We start from the raw sequence: 22,633 nt of genomic DNA on the forward strand, positions 1-22,633 counted from the left end.
AAGTCCTGCATAACACAAGAATCAGGATAAAAGGTCACATAACATTTCAAGTCATTGGTAAGTTTGCTGACGGACATTAGGTTTAAGTTGAATGAAGGCACACATAAAATATTGTTTAATTTAAGGTCAGGATTAAAAGAAACATTGCCGGTATGTGACACATGTGTTGTCCCTCCATTAGGCAAATTTATTGTAGATATGGTGGTAGCCTTTGTGATATGAACCAAGAGACATCAATCATACAATATGCTTCAATGAAGATGTGTAGAAGATGTGTAGAAAATATTGTTGAAATCATCAAAAGATATTTCCATTCATGCCACATTGAAGAAGAATGAAGTTTCATGTGATAAATTTTGGGTGGATTACAATTGAATGATATGAACCAAGAGACATCAATCATACAATATGCTTCAATGAAGATGTGTAGAAGATGTGTAGAAAATATTGTTGAAATCATCAAAAGATATTTCAATTCATGCCACATTGAAGAAGAATGAAGTTTCACGTGATAAATTTTGGGTGGATTACAATTGAATGATATGAACCAAGAGACATCAATCATACAATATGCTTCAATGAAGATGTGTAGAAGATGTGTAGAAAATATTGTTGAAATCATCAAAAGATATTTCAATTCATGCCACATTGAAGAAGAATGAAGTTTCATGTGATAAATTTTGGGTGGATTACAATTTAGAGTTATTGTATTTCATTAATGTAGTTTAAGAGTTTTTATTTACTTTAGGTTACAATTACATAATGGCTAATTATGGCCATTAAGTATGAATGTTACAACTCTTGGAATGCTTTTAATAGTTTCATTTTGTAGGCTATATAAAGCCTTGTATGTTGTATTTGTAAGCAGACTTGGAAAATAGAGTAAAAGAAGCATTTGTGTTTTCTTTAGCCAATGGCTAAGTTTCTTTGCAATTATATGTAGTTTAGATTGCATGTAGAATCATTCAAGCTCGACATGATCAATCTTGCTTATGGAGTGATTCGAATCTCAAACAAGTGTTTGAGATATTTGATCAACAAGAGTCATTCAAGCTAGACATGATCGATCTTGCTTGTGGAGTGATTCGAATCTCAAACAATGTTCTTGTCTTGAGATATTCGATCAACAAGGTAATCCGAATCTTATTCCCCTTGTAGTTGATTCCTTATCTTATCATTTGGTAACAGAGCTTTAGGCTCAAGATCGGATATATGTTTCATTGCGCTTATCTCTTTTAATTCTCTTATTATTTTTTTTTCTCAGTTTGTGTAGAATGTTCATATTCTATCACAAAAATATATAAAAAAAAAAATACATTTTTTTTTTCTGTTCGTTAAAGTGTTAGATCTGGATCTTATCAACACTTTATTCTTCTTCAATGTAGCATGAATTGAAACATATTTTGATAATTTTGACAACCTTTTCTTCACATCTTCATTGAAGTATATTGTATGATTGATGTCTCTCAGTTCATATCACTTTGGTTCAGTCATAACAGAAGCTTTGGATACTATATGATCTGTAGCTCCACTATCGAGAATCCATGGATTAGAACTCGTAGAGTTAATAGATAATGCAGATACTGGAAACAAACCTGCAACATTGATGTTATTATCAGAATTACCAAAAGAACGATGATTGAGTGCAGATAAAGCTTGTACAATCTGGTGTAATTGCCCAGAAGAAAAATTTGGGATGGAATTAGGTGACTGTTCTTCTGTATTCAACTGAGAAACATCGGCCATATTTGCAGATGATCGATATCCTCGATTGTTGCGTTGATTGAATTGTACTGCCCTTCTAGAATTATTTTTCTGTTGACATTGATATTCCGTATGTCCCCTTCTATCACAAAATTTACAGTAAAACTTAAGGAATCGACACCCATCAATTGTATGACCACTTTTATTGCAGTGTTCACATGATTTATCCTTCGCGAGTTTTGAATATGTTGTTTTCTTCTGCACTGCTGATGCAATCGAGAAATTCTCAATAGGTTCAGAAGTCACCTGACGCTGCATCTCTTCTTGTACAAGTAATGAATAGGCTTGCCTCACATTAGGTAATGGAGTCATCATCAATATGTTGGATCTCACCGTTTTATAAGATTCATTGAGTCCCATGAGTAGTTGCATCAACTTGTCTTACTTCGCGTTGATCAATATGTATTTGACGTTGATTACAGGTAAATGGTGTGCGGTCTGCTTCCAATTCATCCCAGAGTGCTTTGAGCTTGGTGAAATATACTGACAGTGCCATGGTTCCCTGCGACATCATTCCTATAGACCTTTGTATCTGAAAAATTGCTGGACCATTCTTTTGTGAGAATTGATCGTGAAGATCAACCCACACTTGACGAGCTGTCTTGGCGTAAATAATACCCTCAGCGATATCTGCTTCAACTGAATGAGTTAACCTAGATATTATCATACTGTCGCACTGATTCCATAGTTCAAATTCGATTGAATTTGCATCTTGAGACGGTTCTTCAATTGTGCCATCAATGAAGCCAATTTTCTTTTTGGCAATGAGAGCATGCATAACTGATTTACTCCAGGATTGATAATTTGTTCCATTTAATTTGATTGGAACGAGTGAATATCCTGGCTGATCAGAATGGTGAATATAATAAGGATGTGTTGAATCAACATCCGAATTTTTGAAGCTGTATTTGGCTGATTCCGCCATAGAGAAAATTTTGATATTTAAGAATACCAAGATCGGTGCTCTGATACCATGTTAAGAATGAGATAGAAAATATAATTGGGAAGGTGTATATTATGATTGATATTGATATCCTCTAAATAGAATATAAACTAGTACAAATGAAGAAAATATAAAATAATTAAATACCAGAATAAAATAAAATATACTATAAATAAAATCATAAATAAAGAATATTATGATAAATATCTGAGATTTATTCTATAAATAATATACTCTAGATATTATATCTCAATATGTCTTCACATCTACTAAATTCCTTCCAAATTTAGTCACTCACCCGATTCCATAATCCCGTTCGAAGGCCGGAGAATAGTAGAAAAGACACTAGTGGTGGTTTGAAATCGGTTCGTGAGAAAAACAGAATTAAAAAAAGAAAGGAATTAAAAACATAATTGACATACTTAGAGCACCTAACATCCATATTGCTTCCTTAACATCTTGAATTAAGTCATCTCATCACCATGCATCTCACATCGTTACATTATCATGCATCATCATCATCATGTCATCATCAAATAACATCATCATACAGCACCATCGTACAATGTCATATAACATCATATATCATGATCATATAACATAGTCACATCATATGACATGTGCAATGGTCACGGGGCATATGTTGTCATACTTAAGAAAAATCTTCCAAATTGAGCCAATAATAAAGCCACTTACTTGGTTTGCCTTAGACGACGTTACCCCTAAATTCGAATGCTTGATTGCGTCCCTTGAGGTTGTTCCAAGTATCTTTCAAGTGTTTTCTATTAGAACGTTTATCTCATTTCGTTAATAATTCACATTTTTAACTTAATTCAACTTGAACTTGGGAAATAGAACGTTTACCTTAATTAAGGGTTTAGGGTCAAAATCAGCTTCGAAAAGGTCAAAACGGTAGGAATCGATGTGAAATTGTGCAACCCAAGTTGAATAACCAGTTTTTGAGTCGAGGAGCCGCCCTGAGCCAAGCCGAGCGAAGCTGAACCAAGCTGAGCCGATGGAAACCATTTAATGCAGGCACGACACATGGCACGGGAAGGAGTTTCCGTGTTGCGGGTAATGCTACGGCTCGAGGTGCGAGTTATCGGGTCAGATGTACAGGTGTGCGGGTCCCGGGTTATGGAGCTGGGCCGAGGCGGTTTGGGCTGCTGGTTCGATTGGGCTTTTGGAAGCTGGGTCATGTTTCTGGCGTGCGTCAAGTGGGCCATGATTTATGATTGGGCCGAATGGCTACTTGGTTGAATATTGGTTGCAGGTGAGTATCCTTTCAGCTCTCGACTAATGTGAGTCTCCTTTCACTTCTCCATCACACACGAGGGATGGTTGTGTACTTGTTGCCTAAAATAGGGAACATGACGTTATGTTTATTTGAAAATTGACTTCCCCTTTGCCCGCGAGACGAGACTACTTGAACACCACGACATAGAAAGGCGTCATTAGACTTACCGTGTATGTTCTGAGTCCTTATTGTATTCTTTCTTGGTATCTCGATCTTCTAACTATGTAGATATGGCAGATTTCGCTAGTTTGCGTTCATCGAAAAACACCAAACAACCATTCATCTTCCGTTCTCTCTTCGTCTCTCACGCTCTTAGATAGTCTGGTTGTGTTTGATGGGTAGAGCAGATGTGGATGGTCAGTGTAGAGAGGGAGGGGAGCGTGTTTTCGTGAGTGGTTTGAAAACGCGAGAATTTTGACATTTATAACTTCATGACGAAGAAATGGACAAGTTTGATGAAGGACTAGAAGGCTAAAACAATCTTCTAGAGTTCGCTCCCGACCTCGACCAACTCCTTATTACCTGAAAAAAAAAAAATGGAGAATAAGAAATGATTACAAGACTTAGTAAGTAGACTACTTGAAGGCTCTTAATGGTGTCCTTGATATGTATCTTTCATGAGGACCTTTTGCTTGGGATTCTTATCATGATCTTTCATGAGGATTTTGTGCCTTTGATTCTGAAATCTTGGTTATCTTCTAAGAGTCTTAGTACTATGATTCTTGGTTCTTGGTTCTTGTCCTTAGAACTTGGATCTTGATCTATGTTCTAGTCCTTGATTTTATTTTGTTCTCGGTATTTTCTAGTCCATGTTCTAGTCCTTGATCCATGTTCTAGGTTCTTGTTCTATTCTTGGTGCGTTCTCCAAGAAGACACTTCCCCTATGATTTACGGTACTAGTCATGAACCTGACAACCTACGTCCAAGACTTCATGCGTTCCAAGTGACACAGTTTTAACCTACGTCCAAAGCTTTATGCATTTCAGCGACGTAGTCTGAACCCGCATCTTAGGGCTTGCCATTTAATACGATTTGAGAACCTGTGCTCAAGGCTTCATGCATTCTAAGCGGCATAGTCTGGAAACCTACATCCAAGACTTCTTATCCAACACCCAGGATTTGCCTTATGATACAACTTGAATACCTATGTCCAAGCCTTCATACATTCAAAGGTAAATGAACTTAGGGGCATTATGGTCATTTTACACTGTTTCTTTGTTTACTTACTTTATGAAATTTTAGTGTTGAGCAAATTATTTCATAGACAGAAGAGTTCAGGATCTTAACTCGCTGTTGTTTGTGTTTTTCTTTCATATATATTTAATTCATACTTGGTTTAAGGTTCATATAGAAATCCATGCAATTCATAAAGTATTTCTTAAAAAAAGTCCAAAGTGGTTACTTACCTCGTCATCGACATTTGTGACCTTCGTTCTCAAGCTTCCACTATTCGAATTACCTCAAATTTTCTTCCAAAGACTCCCTATTGTGTCTAGTTTTTGGAACCATAAATATTTTTCATGTGAATTTTTATGAAAGGGGTTAAGATTTAAAAAAAGAACAAGAAAATGTCGGATTTTAGGTTGACATGGCCTGTTCAGTTGAACCGGCCACGTCATCGTCTTCTTCCTCTTGACAAGAAGAAGATGCGCGGGTCCTTTGCACCGTTGTGTAAGAATCGCCCTCTACAATTTCATTTACAGCGTTTCTTCCCTCGATTTATTCATGAAACTTAAATATGGTGTTACAAGGAAGAGTTAGGGTTTGATTTAACACATTCTTGTGGATGGTAGGGTACGATATTTGCCTAAGTTCGTCCAAAATCAGTTTTTAGCTGAAACTAAAACAAGGGATTTCTTATTGGGTAGCCAATTTTAGGGGTTTTCAAGGCTCAATTTTTTCATGGAACCTCTTCATTATTCTTCCCTCAACATAAAGGAATTAGTTTGGAACAACTTGAGTGTGGGACCTTAATTTCCAGAAATTTTCTCGTTCTACAAGTTACTCGAAACACCAGATTTTTGTTCTCTTGGGTAGCTCATTCTACGATATTTCAGCTATTGATTGCTTCATCAAAGTTACTCAACTTGATCCTCTGAAATTGAAGAAATTCTCAATTGAAAGGAAAATGGACCGTTGATAGGAATTCGATACTTACCCCCAATTTGAGCTCGAAACGGATTTCCATCAATTGGGCATGTTCTCAAGACTATTTCTATTCGTGGTCTTTTATGGAAATACTCCTTGGAGGTGCAAAAACTTATTGGAATTGTCCTTGCTCGACGAATTTTTTTGTAGGCTCGGACTGTTGTTTTGAGTTTTCCTTGAAGCTCTTCAATGGCCGATTGGTTCAGGGGAATGATTTCTAGGCACTTTCAGCACTCGATTTCTTCATCCAACTTGTGGGTAATCTTGTTTAGAAATTGTACGAACAAGTTTGAAAGAAAATGGTGGAGAATTGCTCTCAAGTTTCTAGACAACCAACTTATTTCTAACTCTTGAGGTGCTCATAGAGATACTTGCCTCTCGTGCATGACTTTTCTCCTTGTCAAGCGTCTTAAATTTTGGATTCTAATTGTAAACAATGAATTACCACCACTGAATTACCTACCTCTTTAAATTTAAACATCCAATAAGATCAATTGGTTGTCTCAATGACATATTTGTTTTTCATGTTGGACCATTCACGGATGCGAATTGTAAACAATGACTAAGAGATAGTGACACATTTCTGGTCAAGTTTGAGGAATTGTTCATTGGGGACAAAACAAACCAAGACTTTTCAACCTTGGACTTCCTCAACCCTCCCTCTCTCTTTTCTTCTACACCTTCTCTTCCTCTTTGCTCCACTCTCTTCTATCTAATGGCGGACTGCACATCCAAACCTGCTTCTGCCACTGCACCAACCCTTCTATTCTTCGCTTTTTCTTTCTTCCTCCACGTCCTTGGTGACGCGCCACCGCCCTTCAACCCCACCGACAAAATCTTTCTCGATTGCGGCTCCCCTGGCAACTCTTCCGACTCCCTGGACAACCGCCTCTGGGTCGGGGACGAACGCTCCAAATTCTTCCCTTCAGATCTCCATCACAACAACGCATCGCTCACTTCCCAAGCGGAAACGCAATTCTCTTCTATCAACGGCGTCCCTTACACAACAGCACGCCTGTCCCACTCTGAATTCACCTACTCTTTCCCGCTGAGTCCTGGCCAGAAATTCATACGCCTCTACTTCTACTCCGCTCCTTACAAAAACTTCCACCGCTCCAAAGCCGTATTCTCCCTCAAAACTGGCCTCCGTACTCTCCTCCGTGATTTCAATGCCTCTGTAAACGCGGACACTTCCGATCCTCCTTCCGGCGCGATTGTTCGTGAGTTCTGCGTGTACGCGGAGGGAAATGGTGTGAAGCTTAACCTTACATTTACACCCACAAATCAAGACTCCTACGCGTTTATCAATGGGATTGAGATTGTATCCATGCCGGATGATCTTTATTACACCCCACCCAACCCCAATGACCAAGGCGGTAGAGGGTTGAAGCTTGTCAACATAGATAATCAGTTCATCCCAGTTGAAAACAACACGGCTCTTGAATTGGTATATAGAATGAATATGGGTGGAAACCTCATCTCCCCCTCCCAAGACACTGGAATGCTTCGAACCTGGTTACAGGAAAGTAATTTGTTGGATATTAACTTATTTCCTCAACCTACTGATCTCTCTGCAAATCTCAATTACACTAAAATACCCACATACACTGCACCAGAAAATGTGTATCAAACTGCCCGAACCATGGGTCCGAATAGGACTTTTAACAAGGGCCATAATCTCACATGGGAGTACCCTGTAGATCCTGGGTTCACTTACATGCTTCGTCTTCATTTCTGCGAGTTTGAGTCTAATATCACTGCTGCCGGTGACAGAGTGTTCTTGATTTACATTAGAGACTACACGGCTGAGCCACAATTCGATGTGTTTCCACGAGCCGGCGGGAAATTTAGCCCAATTTACAGAGACTATGCTGTGCTTGTGCCCGGTGGTGATCAAAAGAAAGTGAATCTCTCTGTTACGCTCCAACCAAACCCAGAGGATTTCAAGACGAGATACGCCAATGTGATCTTGAATGGTATAGAAATCTTCAAATTAAACGATTCAAATGGTAATCTCGGTGGTCAAAACCCAGACCCACCTATCACGACGGTGATCCAATCTCCACCTCCGTCGATCCCACCAAAGAAGAATTCTGGTAAAACGGTGGCAGTTGTAATACCGGTGGTGATTGTGGGTGTTGTCGCCATATTAGCTCTGGGTTTGTTTTTCTTCCGGCGAAGAAGAACATTTACAGACCAAAACTCAAGCGATGGAGCTTCGTGGTTGGCTCTGTACTCCACATCAACGAACAAATCAAACAAATCAAGCAAGACCCGCAACTCCAATCTCCCCTCTAATCTATGCCGTTACTTTTCATTGCCGGAGATTCAAGCGGCCACCAAGAATTTTGACGACAATTTCATCATTGGCGTTGGCGGATTTGGTAACGTATACAAAGGCTACATCGACAACGATGCCACCCAAGTGGCAATTAAACGATTGAAACCAGGTTCAAAACAGGGCGCCCACGAATTCAAAACAGAGATTGAGATGCTCTCGCAGCTTCGCCATCTCCATCTCGTCTCCCTCATCGGGTACTGCAACGATGGTAAGGAAATGATTCTTGTCTATGATTATATGTCTCATGGAACACTCCGCAGCCACTTATACGGAGACAACGAACAGCCTCTCACATGGAATCAACGCCTCCAAATTTGCATTGGTGCTGCAAAGGGGCTACACTACCTTCACACAGGAGCCAATCAGACAATCATCCACCGGGATGTGAAAACCACTAATATCTTACTCGATGAGAAATGGGTCGCGAAGGTTTCTGATTTCGGGTTGTCAAAAGTGGGGCCGGCGAACATGTCGAACGCACACATTAGCACGGTGGTTAAAGGGAGCTTCGGTTATCTAGACCCAGAGTACTACAGACGGCAGCAGCTAACTGAAAAATCTGATGTGTATTCATTTGGGGTTGTTCTCTGTGAAGTGCTCTGTTCTCGTCCGCCGTTAATACGCTCTGCAGACAAGAAGCAAGTGTACCTAGCAGAGTGGGTTCGGCGGTGCTGCCGTGATAACACAGTGGCGCAAATTATTGACCCGAATCTCAGGAATGAGATTACGCCGGAATGCTTGAGGAAGTTTGTTGAGATGGCAGTGAGTTGCATTGAAGACGAGGGAATGAAGAGGCCGTCGATGAAGGATGTGGTGTGGGGATTGGAGTTTGCGTTGCAATTACAGGAGGCGTCGAAAAAGAAGGGAGAGGAAGATGATGTGGGCGGCGGCGAGAGGGATGTCGGGGAAGAACAGTGGTTGGTGGATGAGACATTGTTTAGTAGCACTGGTGATCGGAGAATGGAATCGGAGTCGGGAATGAGCAATTATGTGACGACAAGCAATAGTGATGCCTCCATTTTTACATATAATAAAGGGATGTCTGGTACTGTTTTTTCTGAGATTAAGGATCCCGCCGGAAGATGATGAAGAAGAAGAACAGCAAATATTTTTATTTTTATTTTGTGTTTTTTGGATTTGTAGTAATAATTACAGGAGAACAATATTACGGGGGCAGGGTTATTATTATAAATAATTGTTCATGTTGCAATTGATTTGATGGAATCTATAATAGTTATACATATAACTTAATGTCCCACATTTTAAATCAGGATACATTGTCTTCGTTAGTGAAATAAAGATTGATTGAATGATTGATGAGAAGATTGAATTATGAAGAGTTCATTAAGGATTGATTGAATGATTGAATGATTGATGAGAAGATTGAATTATGAAGAGTTCATTAAGGATTGATTGAATGATTGAATGATTGATGAGAAGATTGAATTATGAAGAGCAAGAATGCTATATATATATACAGAGAATACAAACAGATATCTAGAAAATCAACCTGCATAAAATCTGGTAACAAACCAGTAAACAAATCTAATCAAATCAAGATTAAATCTAACTGAGATTTAATTAGATACTAACTGACATCCATCTAAACAAGTACATGATCTTTAACCCTCTTCCTTGTTTAGATGCTGTGAACTCCAAGCTTTTTTCTGAACACCCATCTTGCTCTAATTATCTTTCTGTTTAGAGGTCGATCAACCAACTCCCAGATTTTGTTTTTCTCGATCACTGAAAGCTCCTCCTCGGACAGGTGCATCATCAACCAAAGCATCTTGTCGTTCATATTCAGACTCTTCTAACATGCTACCAAAGATTAAATTGTTTGGTGCATTAGAAATCTGATTCACCTTCGTCAGTTCTTCCCAATTCCATTGCTCATTTCCAGCAAAATGAACATCTCGGCTCACAATAACACAACTAATGTGTGGTTGAAAAACTCTCTAAGCTTTTGATATAATGTTATACCCAACAAAAATGACAGCTTCTGCCATTTTGTGAAGCTTATCACACTTGAGCTGTGGAATGTAAATGAAGCAAAGACACCCCAATACTCTAAGGAACTTTAAAGAATGTTTGTAACCATACCAAACTTCAAATGATGTCAGGTCCTTCACAACTTTTGTTGAAATTCGATTTTGCAAGCACACAACAGTGTTTGCTGCTTTTCCCCAAAAACGTTTTGGAAGATCCTTCTCATGAAGCATGCATCTCGTCATCTCCATTATGAATCTATTCCTCCTTTCACTGACACCATTTTGTTGAAGAGTGTATGGTGTTGTCAATTGATGTTCAATTCCAGCCTCTTCACAAAACCTGTTAAAAGTTTCTGAAGTGTACTCATTGCCATTATCTGATCTTACAGTCTGAATCAAACATGCACCTTCATTCTCAACTCTGGCTTTGAATTTCCAAAATACACTCGCAACTTCTGACTTTTGCTTCAGCAAGAATATCCAACATATTCTTGATTTCCTTGTCTTCTTTTCCTTCTGTAATTTGATTTGTGATACAGTAGAATTTGTTGGAAGCGGAGGGACCTCGTAATCCTCTTCTATTGCTTCCCAAAGATCCAAGGTCTCCAAATAAGTCTCCGTACGAACTGCCCACATTTGATAATTGTCTCCATTGAAAACTGGTGGTGCAACAGCGGAAAAACTGGATTCTCCTCCCATTTTGATCTCACAGATCCCCTTAGAAGATAGCTCTAATACCAATTGTTAGTCAAATAGGGATTGATTGAATGATTGATGAGAAGATTGAATTATGAAGAGCAAGAATGTTATATATATATATACAAAGAATACAAAGAGATATCTAGAAAATCTACCTAAAAATCTGCAGAAAATCTGGTAACAACCAGTAAACAAATCTAATCAAATCAAATCAAAAGTAAATCTAACTCCTAACGGAGATTTAATTCGATACTAACTGACAGCAATCTAAACAAATATGTGATTTTTAACAGTTATGATACATACATAATCTTTCTAAAAGACTATATACTTGTACGTACATTGTTTATTAAGTGTCTCATATGGCATAACATGAACATAGTATCATAACATATATAGATTAATATTGTGGAAGTACATGCATTATGGAAAGTTCATAAGCATATCCTAATACAAGAAATAACATGTAAAGTATATGTTAGTTATACGTCATATAATTTGTCTAACCTAGCCCAAATGCATTCCAATGGTAAGCACTTTTTTGTAGGCCTAAGTCACTAAATTTTTAGTTGACGTTCATTTGATCCCACTTGTCTAGATCTGAGTATACATATGGTGTTCCGACATCTTAGATAGAATATATTTGAGAAATTTAAATCATCTAACTCTCTTGTTTGATACAAGGTTTTCAGTTTTGTTGAGGAGTTGAAACCCTGGGTGAAGGCCAAACTTTACAAACAAAGGATCCAAAACGTTCCACGGCCTATGCTATAGTCAAACGACTATTTAACCTTAACAATGATCCATCCAAAGACGAAAGATAGAACCAAGATTTCTTAAGTGGGGTAATAGAAATTATCGACCCAACTCCCCCAAAGACGGGGGAGATGATAGACTTGAAAGCAAAGGAGGGGAATGTAAGTCCTCTCAACAAAGAAGTAGAACTTATTAAACATAGACCTCACACGCAAAATAGTCCCAATCAAGGCTCATTGTCTTGCTTCATATGCAAGGGGGTCATCAAGAATTTGAATGCCCAATTAAGGCGGTATAATATGCCTTCAAAGAAAAATTTTGAGTGAATTCAGAAGGAGTATGAGATCGCAAAAACTGAAACACCATTAGTTGAGAACATTATATACCCCATGGGGATATTAAAGTATTTTTCTGTTCTCTAGAAGAGAGTGAAAGAAATGGAATAGTCAATGGAACGCGATCTTATGTGTCGAGACTTGGGTTAATTAAAGAGCGTTCAAGAACACCACTGTCAACTCTGAGCCACCCACAACTTCACAACGGAGACCGAAGCAAAACGCTTAAACATCCTTTGGTGAGGGAGACATCAAGCCAACACCTCTACTGAAGGGGCAGACAAAGAAAAACCTTCGAAGCAACTCATGTTTACTCGAAAAGGTCATCGAAGCATATGAAAAGAAAGATCGATCAAAAGCGTCGACCACACCAATTCTAAAATAGAGAAGAGTTATGATCAAGTAGAGGTCAGATCAACTCTAGTTTCAAGACAACAAGAACCAACGACTGGAACAAAAAAACTATGGACTATTCAAAGTCATTTAGGAAGTCAGAAAGGCATCATATAGGATCCTATTGCTCCCATAAATGTGGACTAGTCTTGTTGTCCACGTCAAACTTAAAGCGTTACTATACAGACCAGGAAGACACAAGGCACAGGGAGGTTGTACATCCTCATGCTACAAAGAAGAGTATCATTGCAAAGAAAGTATGAGAGGTTTTGATAAAGAAGACATGAATACTCAATAAACAAAAAAAAATGGTTTTCAACAATGTCTGACAGATTGGAAGAGACTACTCAAGGTAAAGATCAATTGGAAGCGCATTGAGATACCTCAAGCAACTTAATCCTACATCTCTGAGTTTGTGAAGAGTCGGTTGATAGGGATGTCAACCAATTTAGTGAGGGAGGATGTCATAGTCATGCTTATCCAAGGTGTGTTGCGTGGGGCCATGTGATGGATGTCCTAGTCATGTTTGTCCATGATATGTTTTCCATGGCCATATGTCCGTTCCAAACTCCTTTTACATACTTTCAAGACAAAACTTTACTATTCTTGTTGTGTCAATACGGAGGTGTACGACTGGTCACCAAAATCATGTCTACACTTCTCAGAGCTAAAATGTCCCCAAATGTACCACAAATGATGTGATTAGTTTTCAATTTTTCCTACTCGGGTTATATGCTATCAAAACTGTGAATTCGTTTTTAGCTTATAACATTAATTTGTTTAAATTTTTTACCACGCATTTTTCTAATAAAACAAACCTAAAATAACTATCAAATGCTTCCTTATCTTCTACGTCATTTGAAATAAAACAAAGCATTGGAGAGTTTTTAAGACAAATCCAAAAACTCTTTAACTTTTAGTGTTTGATTTTTGGATTTTGAATCCGTCATTTGATTTTTGGCCGCTCATCTAATAAAAAGTCTTTTGGCTATTTTTTAAAAATGGGTTTTTAAACCTAACCATTCATATACTTACCTCAATTAAACAACTATTTATATTTAAAACTTTACCCATCAGTATACATCTATGGATGCATTTAAAGTCGTCTCTAGAACTAGTAAATATCTTTGTCCATAACTACTAATTTTATCTTCTTTGATGAGGATTATTAATGTTTGTTACTATGGTAACGAATTTCATTAGATACCCTTTTAATATCAGAAGCATACTTATTTAGCCATTAATTAAAAAAAAAAAAAAAAAAAAAAAAAGGTGACCTTTCCTTTTCAATATTTGGCATTTTATTATAAAGTTTGGTCAATGAACAATACATATATTTATCCCTTGAAATTGAATATTAAGTGGGTCAAAATTGGGGGCAACAATAAGATATATACATACTAACTATGTGTGTATATATATATATATATATATATATATTTGGGAATAACAATAAGCTAAATATTAAAATGAACCTATGTTCACTTATTGATGATTATTTTTATTGATGAGTACAAGCGTGGAGATTGTTTATTTTGTTTTAATATTAGAAGGAACCCACCAACCATGGCAATAACCCTATATATAAAATTTCCAATTGGTAGTGGTTGATTTGGGCCTAATCCTAGAAGCTTTTGGGCCAAGCTATGGTTTAATAAGCCCTTTAGGCTTACTTGAGACTGGGTCCAGATAGCATGTGGTTTGAATTGATATTACAAAGGAAAGTGTGGAGTACCCAAATGATACACACAAAAAAAAAGGAGTTGAAAATGCATGGAAATATCCAAGAAGAAGGAGGCAGGGCAGGATGTCAGGTGAGAGAAGCGTTGAGAAACAGTGGAAGCGTGAAGATGAGCTTTTGCATTTGTCTGCTCTTTAAGATGTTCCAAACTACCCACACACACACACACACACACTTCCATCCAAAATACACAAACCCTGTCTCCTTCTCCTCATTGTCTCTACACCCTCTTTGTCTCCCTTTTTCTTTCCCTCTTCCCTCTTCCATGGCTCTGTATGATTCCGAGTCCGATCAGTTCAAATGGTTAGATGAACACGACTCACCATAGTGATATGATATTGTCCATTTTGAGCCTAAGCTCTTATGGTTTTGCTTTGAGCTTCCTAAAAAAGCAAATGGAGAGAGTATTTTTTTTTTATTATAAACGCATGATGATTCTCTAAATTATTCCCTAAATTAGTTAATGTGAGACTTTCATTATCCAACACAAACTATGTAACCTGACACATTCAAAAATAGAGTTACGATTCAACTCAACCCTACCATACTTTTAAGATTATCATGAAGATTAAGAATATTTGTCAAATGTTAATGATGGATTGTGACAGGTAAATATTAATTAAATTTTAGTTATTAATGTTATATATATCTAAGTATGATTTTTTTAATAATTAAAAAAAAAAAAAAAAAAAAAAAAAAAAAAAAAAAAACAACTCCACTCCCCAACCTAACTCAATTGTAAACTCTATTTTGGTTCTCCATTCATAAATCTAACCAAGAATTGAGCCAAAATATTGTGCCCACTCTACAAGGTCAAAAAGCTAAAATAAATTATTTTAGCCCTTATAAAAGAAAACTTATTCTTAAACCTCTTTCACGCCATGTCACGTCAAGGTACTGTAGAAGAAAAAATTGCAAAACTCGATCCAATTTATCGTAATCGATTAGTTAACATGTTGGTTAACCATATTCTGAAACACGGAAAAAAATCATTGACTTATCAAATTATCTATCGAGCTATGAAAAAGATTCAACGAAACAAATTCACTCTCTATTTACGTCAAGACATACATACACCCTAAATATGGATTAGATTACGCTCAATTGTAAGGTATGTATGGTGTGGCATTTAATCTCTTCTTTTAAATTTCTCTTCTTTTTTTAAAAAAAAAACCATCCCACCGACATTTTTTAAGTATTTTAGAGAAACTTACATTAGGACAAACTAATATATCATACCTTAAAAACATCAACTTTGGTTGTAGAAAGTTTTTGTAACGAATCTATTTTTTTTTATTAAAATAAAGTTGTCACTACATGTATGACATTTGATATGAGACTTTTTTTTTAAAACATTTTATTATAAATGTGACTATGATGTGAATTAAGTCATTTAATGTGTACTTACTCAATATTTTGGGAGAATAAAAAGGTTTTTGTTAGTTCCAATTAAACCCGGAAACTTAGGGAATTATGTTGGCACATTTAATATGGAGGACGCATAGGAGCATAACAATTTCATAAGTTTAAAGGGATAATTATAGGAATTAAAAGATGGGAGGTACCGAATTGTAAGAAGCAACTATCGTTGTCATTAGCATTATTATGAGTAGTATATATTGAGGGTGAGATAATGACAAAGTTATGGTCCCATGCACACACACACACACAGTAGTGTGGAGCTGAATTTAGTCAGAAAAGAGCGTTATAATTTCGGCTGTCTGTTGCCGCCATACGTTTCTTCTGCCACTGTCACCTTCTGTTTCTTCAAACATTTAAAACTATACATTTACACCACTCATCATAAATCTCCATCATGCCTTCATCTCTACCGTTCAAATTTCTCCAACAATTACATTTTTATAAACTTTTTAAAATGTTCATCGTTAGACTATGTTCATTTTATCTCGACCAGACCTAAACTCAACCTAAACTTGACATGTTTTTGACAAAACAACTCGAAAGTGTTGTTACTTTGTTGTTGTCCTAGAGGTTGATGTAAGACAAAGGCTGCAGTAGAGAGTGATAGGTGTAGCCAAATTTTGGTTCCACCGAGGCCAAGCAACACAGTGGAATAAAACAACAAAAATGTTAAGCAGTGATGCATTGATTGTTACATAACATTATACATTATTATATGCTAAAAATCTGAAAATCTTGCCGATATGGCCCTTTTTGGGTTTTTTCTTTTGGACTTCTATTTTTAAAACTCGTCTGTTAGGAAGAGGTTTCAACAACAAACGTGGGATATCGTGAAAAGGAAAAGGGTAGTGAGATTCAAAACAATATTATATGACAGGTACTGGTAGTTCTCAGAAAGTGAATGTGATGAGTCATAAAACTGAGGCCTAAATCAGTGTGTCCAAAAGAATCTAAGGGACCATTTATTTCCAAATCATCATCCTCTTACCTTCTATATCAGTTAGTCAACAACACAAGAACATGGACTGTGTTCATCAACAAAAACCAATAATTCACATATCCAAAACCCTAAAATCCTTCCTCTTTCTCCTTTTTCTTGTTTTTTTTATCACAGTAATGTGATTGTCTAAGTCCACCGCTAGCCGACATTGTCTTCTTTTGAGTTTTCTTTTTGGGTTTTCCCTCAAAATTTTTAAAACGGGTCGGAAGAGGTTTCCACACTCTTATACAGAATGCTTCGAGGAGATCTCACAAATAATTAATTAACACGCTGCCTCTCCATTGCTTGTTCAGATGCCCTAATTGAAACCCTAAAACCCTTAGCAATTGACCATTGATAAACTTGCACAAAAGCTTCCCAATTTTCTTTCATATTCATCTTCATCTATTCGTGTTCTAATTCTATGTTGGTTTTGACTCTCGATCAAAGCACACCGAAACTAATAACCGAAACACTCACAAAATACACTTTGTGCTGAAATACTTTTAATCACAATGTTTTTCAATTTTCTACCTTCTCAATGCATGAGCAATGTCTAGTGTTCGGGTTTGAACAAGTGAAGATATGAAGGGGATTTCTTATGGGTAATTTCAATGATTTCAATCAAACCCATCTTTTGTTTTCTTGTTAGATTGAAGATTACATACAATTGGTTGTTAGCAATCAAACTTGAATAACAATGTTCATCATGTTGAGTTTTGTTTTTTTCCACACGAAGTTGCTATCTGAACTCACTTTTTGGCTTCCATGCGCACGCAAAAGAAGAGATAAGACTAAGATTTAGGGCGTGGGGTTGTAGTCAAATTCAAATATGGATCTAATTCATCTTCTTCTTCCTCCTCCTAAAACCCATATGAGAATCCCAAACAAAAAAAAAAAAAAAAAAAAGAAGAGAAGGGGAAATGGGATACGCCTCTGTTTAGCCATCAAAAATTGAAGAAGGAAGAGTGTTATTATCACTTTGTTTGAAGTCTAATATGGAGTGTTATTAAGAGCCTTAAAAACCACAGTTCCAAGTTGGGTTCCCATGCATATATCTATGTGCACCAAAAGGTAAGAGAGAGTAGAGTGGTCCAAAAACAAGAATGGTCCCTCAGCTACAACCTTTGCCTTCGCCCATTGCTATCATGAACATCAATATTAATACTCATCTCTCTCTACCTGTTTGTTTGTGTGTATTAATACTCATCATTACGCCCTCCTTCTTGTTAGATATGAATCATCAACAATAATCTTCTGATTTTAAGGATAATTTTTTGATTATTTGTAAGATCGATCACATGATTCTGATCAACTTATTTATGTTCGTACAAGGCGTGCATTCCATCAAACCCCATGTGATAGGATAGGACTTCACCCCAACCTTTTGTAGTTGTCGATAAAGCACTACTCACTACTTTTCAAAAATGTGCTCCACCATATGGTCCCCCAGTTCTTCTCATTTATCATCTTTTTTTTTTTTTTTTCTCTTCCATTTTTCATTCGTTTTTATAATTAAATCATCCAATCCAATCCAAAAATTCAAAATTTCATTTTTTAGAAAAAGAAATAATTGTTATATTCAGCAAAGTTATGCTCAAATTGATGTATGCGATAAATTATCATAGTCAAAGATGAGATTATATGCTCAAGCTCGGGAATAAGAGAGGATTAAGAGTAGCTTTCTTTAGTCGATGGGTTGACGAGTTTTGTTTGATTAATTATGGAGTCAAGAGTAGTACAATTATCGGTGTCGATGACGATCGAAGCCACGTGGCTGCATATGATCCATTGCTTTAGCTTTCCAATGGAGGATGGTCGGCTGAATTCCAGCATCTTCCTTTTGTCTTCTTTTTTTCCTTTTTTCTGAACCGGGTTTGAGCTACATATCAAGTTGGATACTTGATTGAAAAACAAAACCAATATGCTGCAGCTAACAGGATTGAAGCTCTTCCCCTCATCAATTTGAGCACTTCAATTGCATCTCCAAGCTGCTACAAGCTCAACCACATCAAAGGGGTATCAGTTCTTATGCGTAAGTTTTAATCCACTTTTTTCTATCTTCAATTTCATGTTTTCTTCTGCTTTATCTAAATTGAGCTTCAAAAATCACTCACAGATCTTGTTTCAACACATAATTCGTTGAATCAGTACATAAAGATGAGAACTTTCAGAAAAAACTTGCACAATTTTTGGTCTTTTTTTCTAAAATTTAATTGAACAAACAAATCCCTTTTGGGGTTTGAAGTAAACTTGCACAATCTTGCATCTTTTGAACATTTTCAAGAAATGGAATTTTTGTTAGGGTTTGTGGGTTTGTGGGTTTGTCCAATTTCTTCAACTCAAAAAAATTTGACACAAAATTTGAGGGTTTTGTTTGATAAGCTAATGCTAAAAAAAATGTACAAATTATTTTAGCTGCAGGCAAACATGATGAGAGACATACTATGGTTACAAATTCTAAAGAAGAGAATTCCCCTCCAAAACTAGTAGCTTCATCAAGCTCATCGGCGGCCGTGGCAACGCCATGGCTTAGGTTGAAGGATCCGAGGATCGTGCGTGTGTCGCGAGCTTTCGGAGGCAAGGATCGACATAGCAAAGTTTGTACCATAAGAGGGCTGCGCGACAGGCGTGTAAGGCTTTCGGTTTCGACTGCAATTCAGCTCTATGATCTTCAGGACCGCCTCGGCCTTAATCAGCCAAGCAAGGTCGTCGACTGGCTGCTCAACGTCGCCAAGGATGAAATCGACGAACTCCCTCCATTGCCAATACCATCTGCAAGCCTCGGCCTTCACTACCAATCTATGCTACCACCTCATATAGCACATAGATCGGAGTTCAAAATCAACTCCGGCATCGACAAGGTCGAAATCGACGACGATGACGAACAAAAGCAACACAAATCCAATTCTAATCCTTCTTCCTTCTCAGCCCTTTTGAACAATGTGTCTGCCCCTCCATTTGGGTTCCATTGGGATCCCTCGTCGTCGTCATCGTCGTCGTCAACAACAAATCTTCCGTTCTTTACATCTCAAGCTGAGGATCTTCATAACTTCAATCATGTCACCCCTTTGTCACTCTCAACTGGCTCTCAGTTCTTGGAGTTCAATAATCACTTGCACCAAAATTTCTTCATTAACAACTCTTTGAATACACCTCCTCCTATGCACTCAATAACCCACCCCGCTGTTAGGCCTTTTCATTTCAGCATGGCTACCAAATTTGTTGCTCAACATAAGAATAACAATGGAGATCCTGCAAATAAAGAGGACCGCTTCGGTTCTGATGAATGATTTCGATGAACGAACATACGGCCTCTCTTCCGAAAAGGTATTCTACATTTGCTGTGATTCTTAGAAATTAAATCATCTCCAATTGCATTACAACAATTATCATATATATTTCAAGACTTGAACTGCTATTGTTTTTCGTTTTCGTTTTTGTTTTTGTTTGGTTATCGTTTATTAATACTTACATTCTCGTACTCTGAACGAATTGAGTCGGATTAATAAAAGAATTTAACCCTCTTTTTCTTTTGGATAATACAGTATTACAATTACGAATCAAGGATTTGAGTACTTCATCTGTTAGTGAGAAATATATAACCTAATCCAATTGTTCGAGTTAAATCTGGGTTGTAAGATATTGATTTTCAATTTAGTTGAATTCATAAAGAGGATTGCATAGAATTAGGTTAATATTTTAGAGTTTGGTAAATTTATGAAATATAAGTTTGAAGAACATAAGAAAAAGGTAGAAGTGAGTGAGTAATAAGTGATTGGAAAAAGTTTGGGAGGAGGTTCAGATTGAAGAAGACTCATCGGTGTTTGGAAGTTACTGGAAAGCACAACATCCAACCACATCATTTTAATTCATCCGGTCCGGATAGAGGTTGAAAGTCTTGAACGACCGATTCGACAGAACAACTCAAAAGATGAAGAAGTATCGTTAATTTCTTCATGTTCGTTTCAAGTCTTCCTTACATGATTTCTTGTTCATATAGATAGATATAGGATCTACGGAACAATTACTTTCAAGTATATTTTGTGCAACAACGGTCTCCTATCTGATAGAAAAGGATCCCCTATGAGTATGAACCTATCTACCTCGAATTGCAAATCTCGGACATCTCCAGTTAAAATTAGTTACATACTTAATATTTATACTTTGAATTGCGTTAGGAATTATATTAGTTATAACTTCCATTTTTTACCCATTGTGTTAATTTCTATCTTATTTAACAAAATTTGAAAGTTTATGAATGTTTGGTGTAATTTAATACCAAAAAAATCATTAGAAAGTTTGAAATTTAGAAACAAGTATTTTATCATTTGAAATCAATTTAATTTTTAAGGTTTAAATTAGTTATACGTTTAAAATAAAATAAAAAATAAAAAATAAAAAATGATACATTTATTTTGTAGGTAAAATTATAGATATATTAAAATGTTTTGTAATGATTGTGGAATAGGAGGAGTATAGGTTGAATTTGATAGCGACAGAGGGTAAACAAAAAGGACAACCGGCACAAGGTTGGACCCATATCTTAATATATTTTCATATAATTTCTTACCAAAATTATGGAATTCACCAAACTTCCTTCTAACATATTTTCCAACTTGTGATAGGATATTTGGTCGGGTTGCACTCTGCCATCTTAAATTGCTCTAATATCTTCTTAGCATAAGTAGATTGTTTTAGCATGATATAATCTTTCTCTTGGTCCACTTCAATACTGAGGTTGGGCAATCGTAGAGGGCTTGCTGTCAATCGTAGAGGGCTTTTGACAACTTGTACACTTTGTGCTCTTTGGTTTTGATGATGAAGCCTTCAGGTTGGGCAATGTATGCTTCTTCTTGAAGGTCATCATTTAGGAATTTCGATTTGACATCCAAGTGATGGACCTCCCACCCGTGCTGAGGTAAGAGGGCAAGGATCAACCTTACCGTGTCGAGTCCAGCCAAAGGCACGAAAATTTCCTCAAAATCAACTCCTTACCATTGCACGTATCCTTTCGCCACAAGTCATGTTTTATGCTTGATGACATTTCCTTCGTTATTCTTCTTCAACTTAAACACCCACTTCAAATCGATGGACATGTATCCGGCCGATGAGTATTTTTAATACTCAACTACTAAAATCTTAAGTTATTTTATTACTAAAAGAACGTCCATTAAAGACACCATCAAAGTACCCGAATATTATCAATCATCTTTTTTCTAAGTTATGAAACTTAAAAAAAAGTATATGGAGAGAGAAATCACAATAGTTAGAATCTCTTAAAAATTTGTTGCCCAATGAAAGAGAGTATTGGCTAATTTGAGGACATGAAAAAGATAGACAATAGGGAGATATTCCCATCCAATTTAATTGACCAAAAATAGAAGAAACTATCAATTTGCAATATGAAAAGAAGAGTATGGGTCAAATAAATGAGAACGAACTTGACATGTGATATGGAATTGATAAGAAGATCTAGGTTCTACGCTCCACGAACAAATTATTACAAGAGAAAGTTTTAGCATAAGTACTTATTTGTACTAGTATCAATATCTAAAATGGTCAATTGCAACTTTGAGAGTGGATGAATTTGATCCATACCAAATGGTGCATTCAATCGAATCAAACTAGATTTTGAGCTACATTAGATTCATGAACCAAGCCCAATTAGACCTTGAACCATGTGCAACTGACGGTGGCAAGTACAACAATGACACAAGCCCAACTAGACCTTGAACCATGTGCGAGTGACGGTGGCAAATACAACAACGGCAAAAGGTTACAACGAAGATTCATAGTGACAATTATTACAACCATGGCAAAG

The 22,633-nt window shown here is 36.8% G+C and overlaps 2 protein-coding genes and 1 pseudogene across 3 annotated transcripts; 2 read left to right on the top strand and 1 right to left on the bottom strand.

Moving 5' to 3' along the window:
- Positions 1-1,476: 1,476 nt before the first annotated feature.
- LOC147793269 (uncharacterized) lies at positions 1,477-2,721 on the bottom strand. Its single transcript, XM_087122190.1, has 2 exons — positions 2,176-2,721; positions 1,477-2,144 (listed from the first exon to the last, which is right to left on the bottom strand). The coding sequence occupies exons 1-2, from the start codon at positions 2,687-2,689 to the stop codon at positions 1,477-1,479; spliced, it is 1,182 nt and encodes a 393-aa protein (XP_086978316.1). The 5' UTR covers positions 2,690-2,721.
- A 3,969-nt stretch (positions 2,722-6,690) lies between these two features.
- LOC111790341 (receptor-like protein kinase FERONIA pseudogene) lies at positions 6,691-9,707 on the top strand (annotated as a pseudogene).
- Positions 9,708-18,470: 8,763 nt separating this feature from the next.
- On the top strand, positions 18,471-20,293 carry LOC111790367 (uncharacterized). Of its 2 annotated transcripts, none has more exons than XM_023671248.2 (2): positions 18,471-18,844; positions 19,234-20,293. In XM_023671248.2, the coding sequence occupies exons 1-2, from the start codon at positions 18,841-18,843 to the stop codon at positions 20,100-20,102; spliced, it is 873 nt and encodes a 290-aa protein (XP_023527016.2). In that variant the 5' UTR covers positions 18,471-18,840; the 3' UTR covers positions 20,103-20,293. The 2 variants fall into 2 exon arrangements, with proteins under 2 accessions (XP_023527016.2, XP_023527017.2); XM_023671249.2 differs by having other exon boundaries at positions 18,476-18,844; positions 19,228-20,293.
- The last annotated feature ends 2,340 nt before the right edge of the window (positions 20,294-22,633 follow it).

Source organism: Cucurbita pepo, chromosome 3 (genome assembly GCF_057944985.1).
Source record: "Cucurbita pepo subsp. pepo isolate OVF chromosome 3, ASM5794498v1, whole genome shotgun sequence".
Taxonomy (NCBI): Eukaryota; Viridiplantae; Streptophyta; class Magnoliopsida; order Cucurbitales; family Cucurbitaceae; genus Cucurbita; species Cucurbita pepo.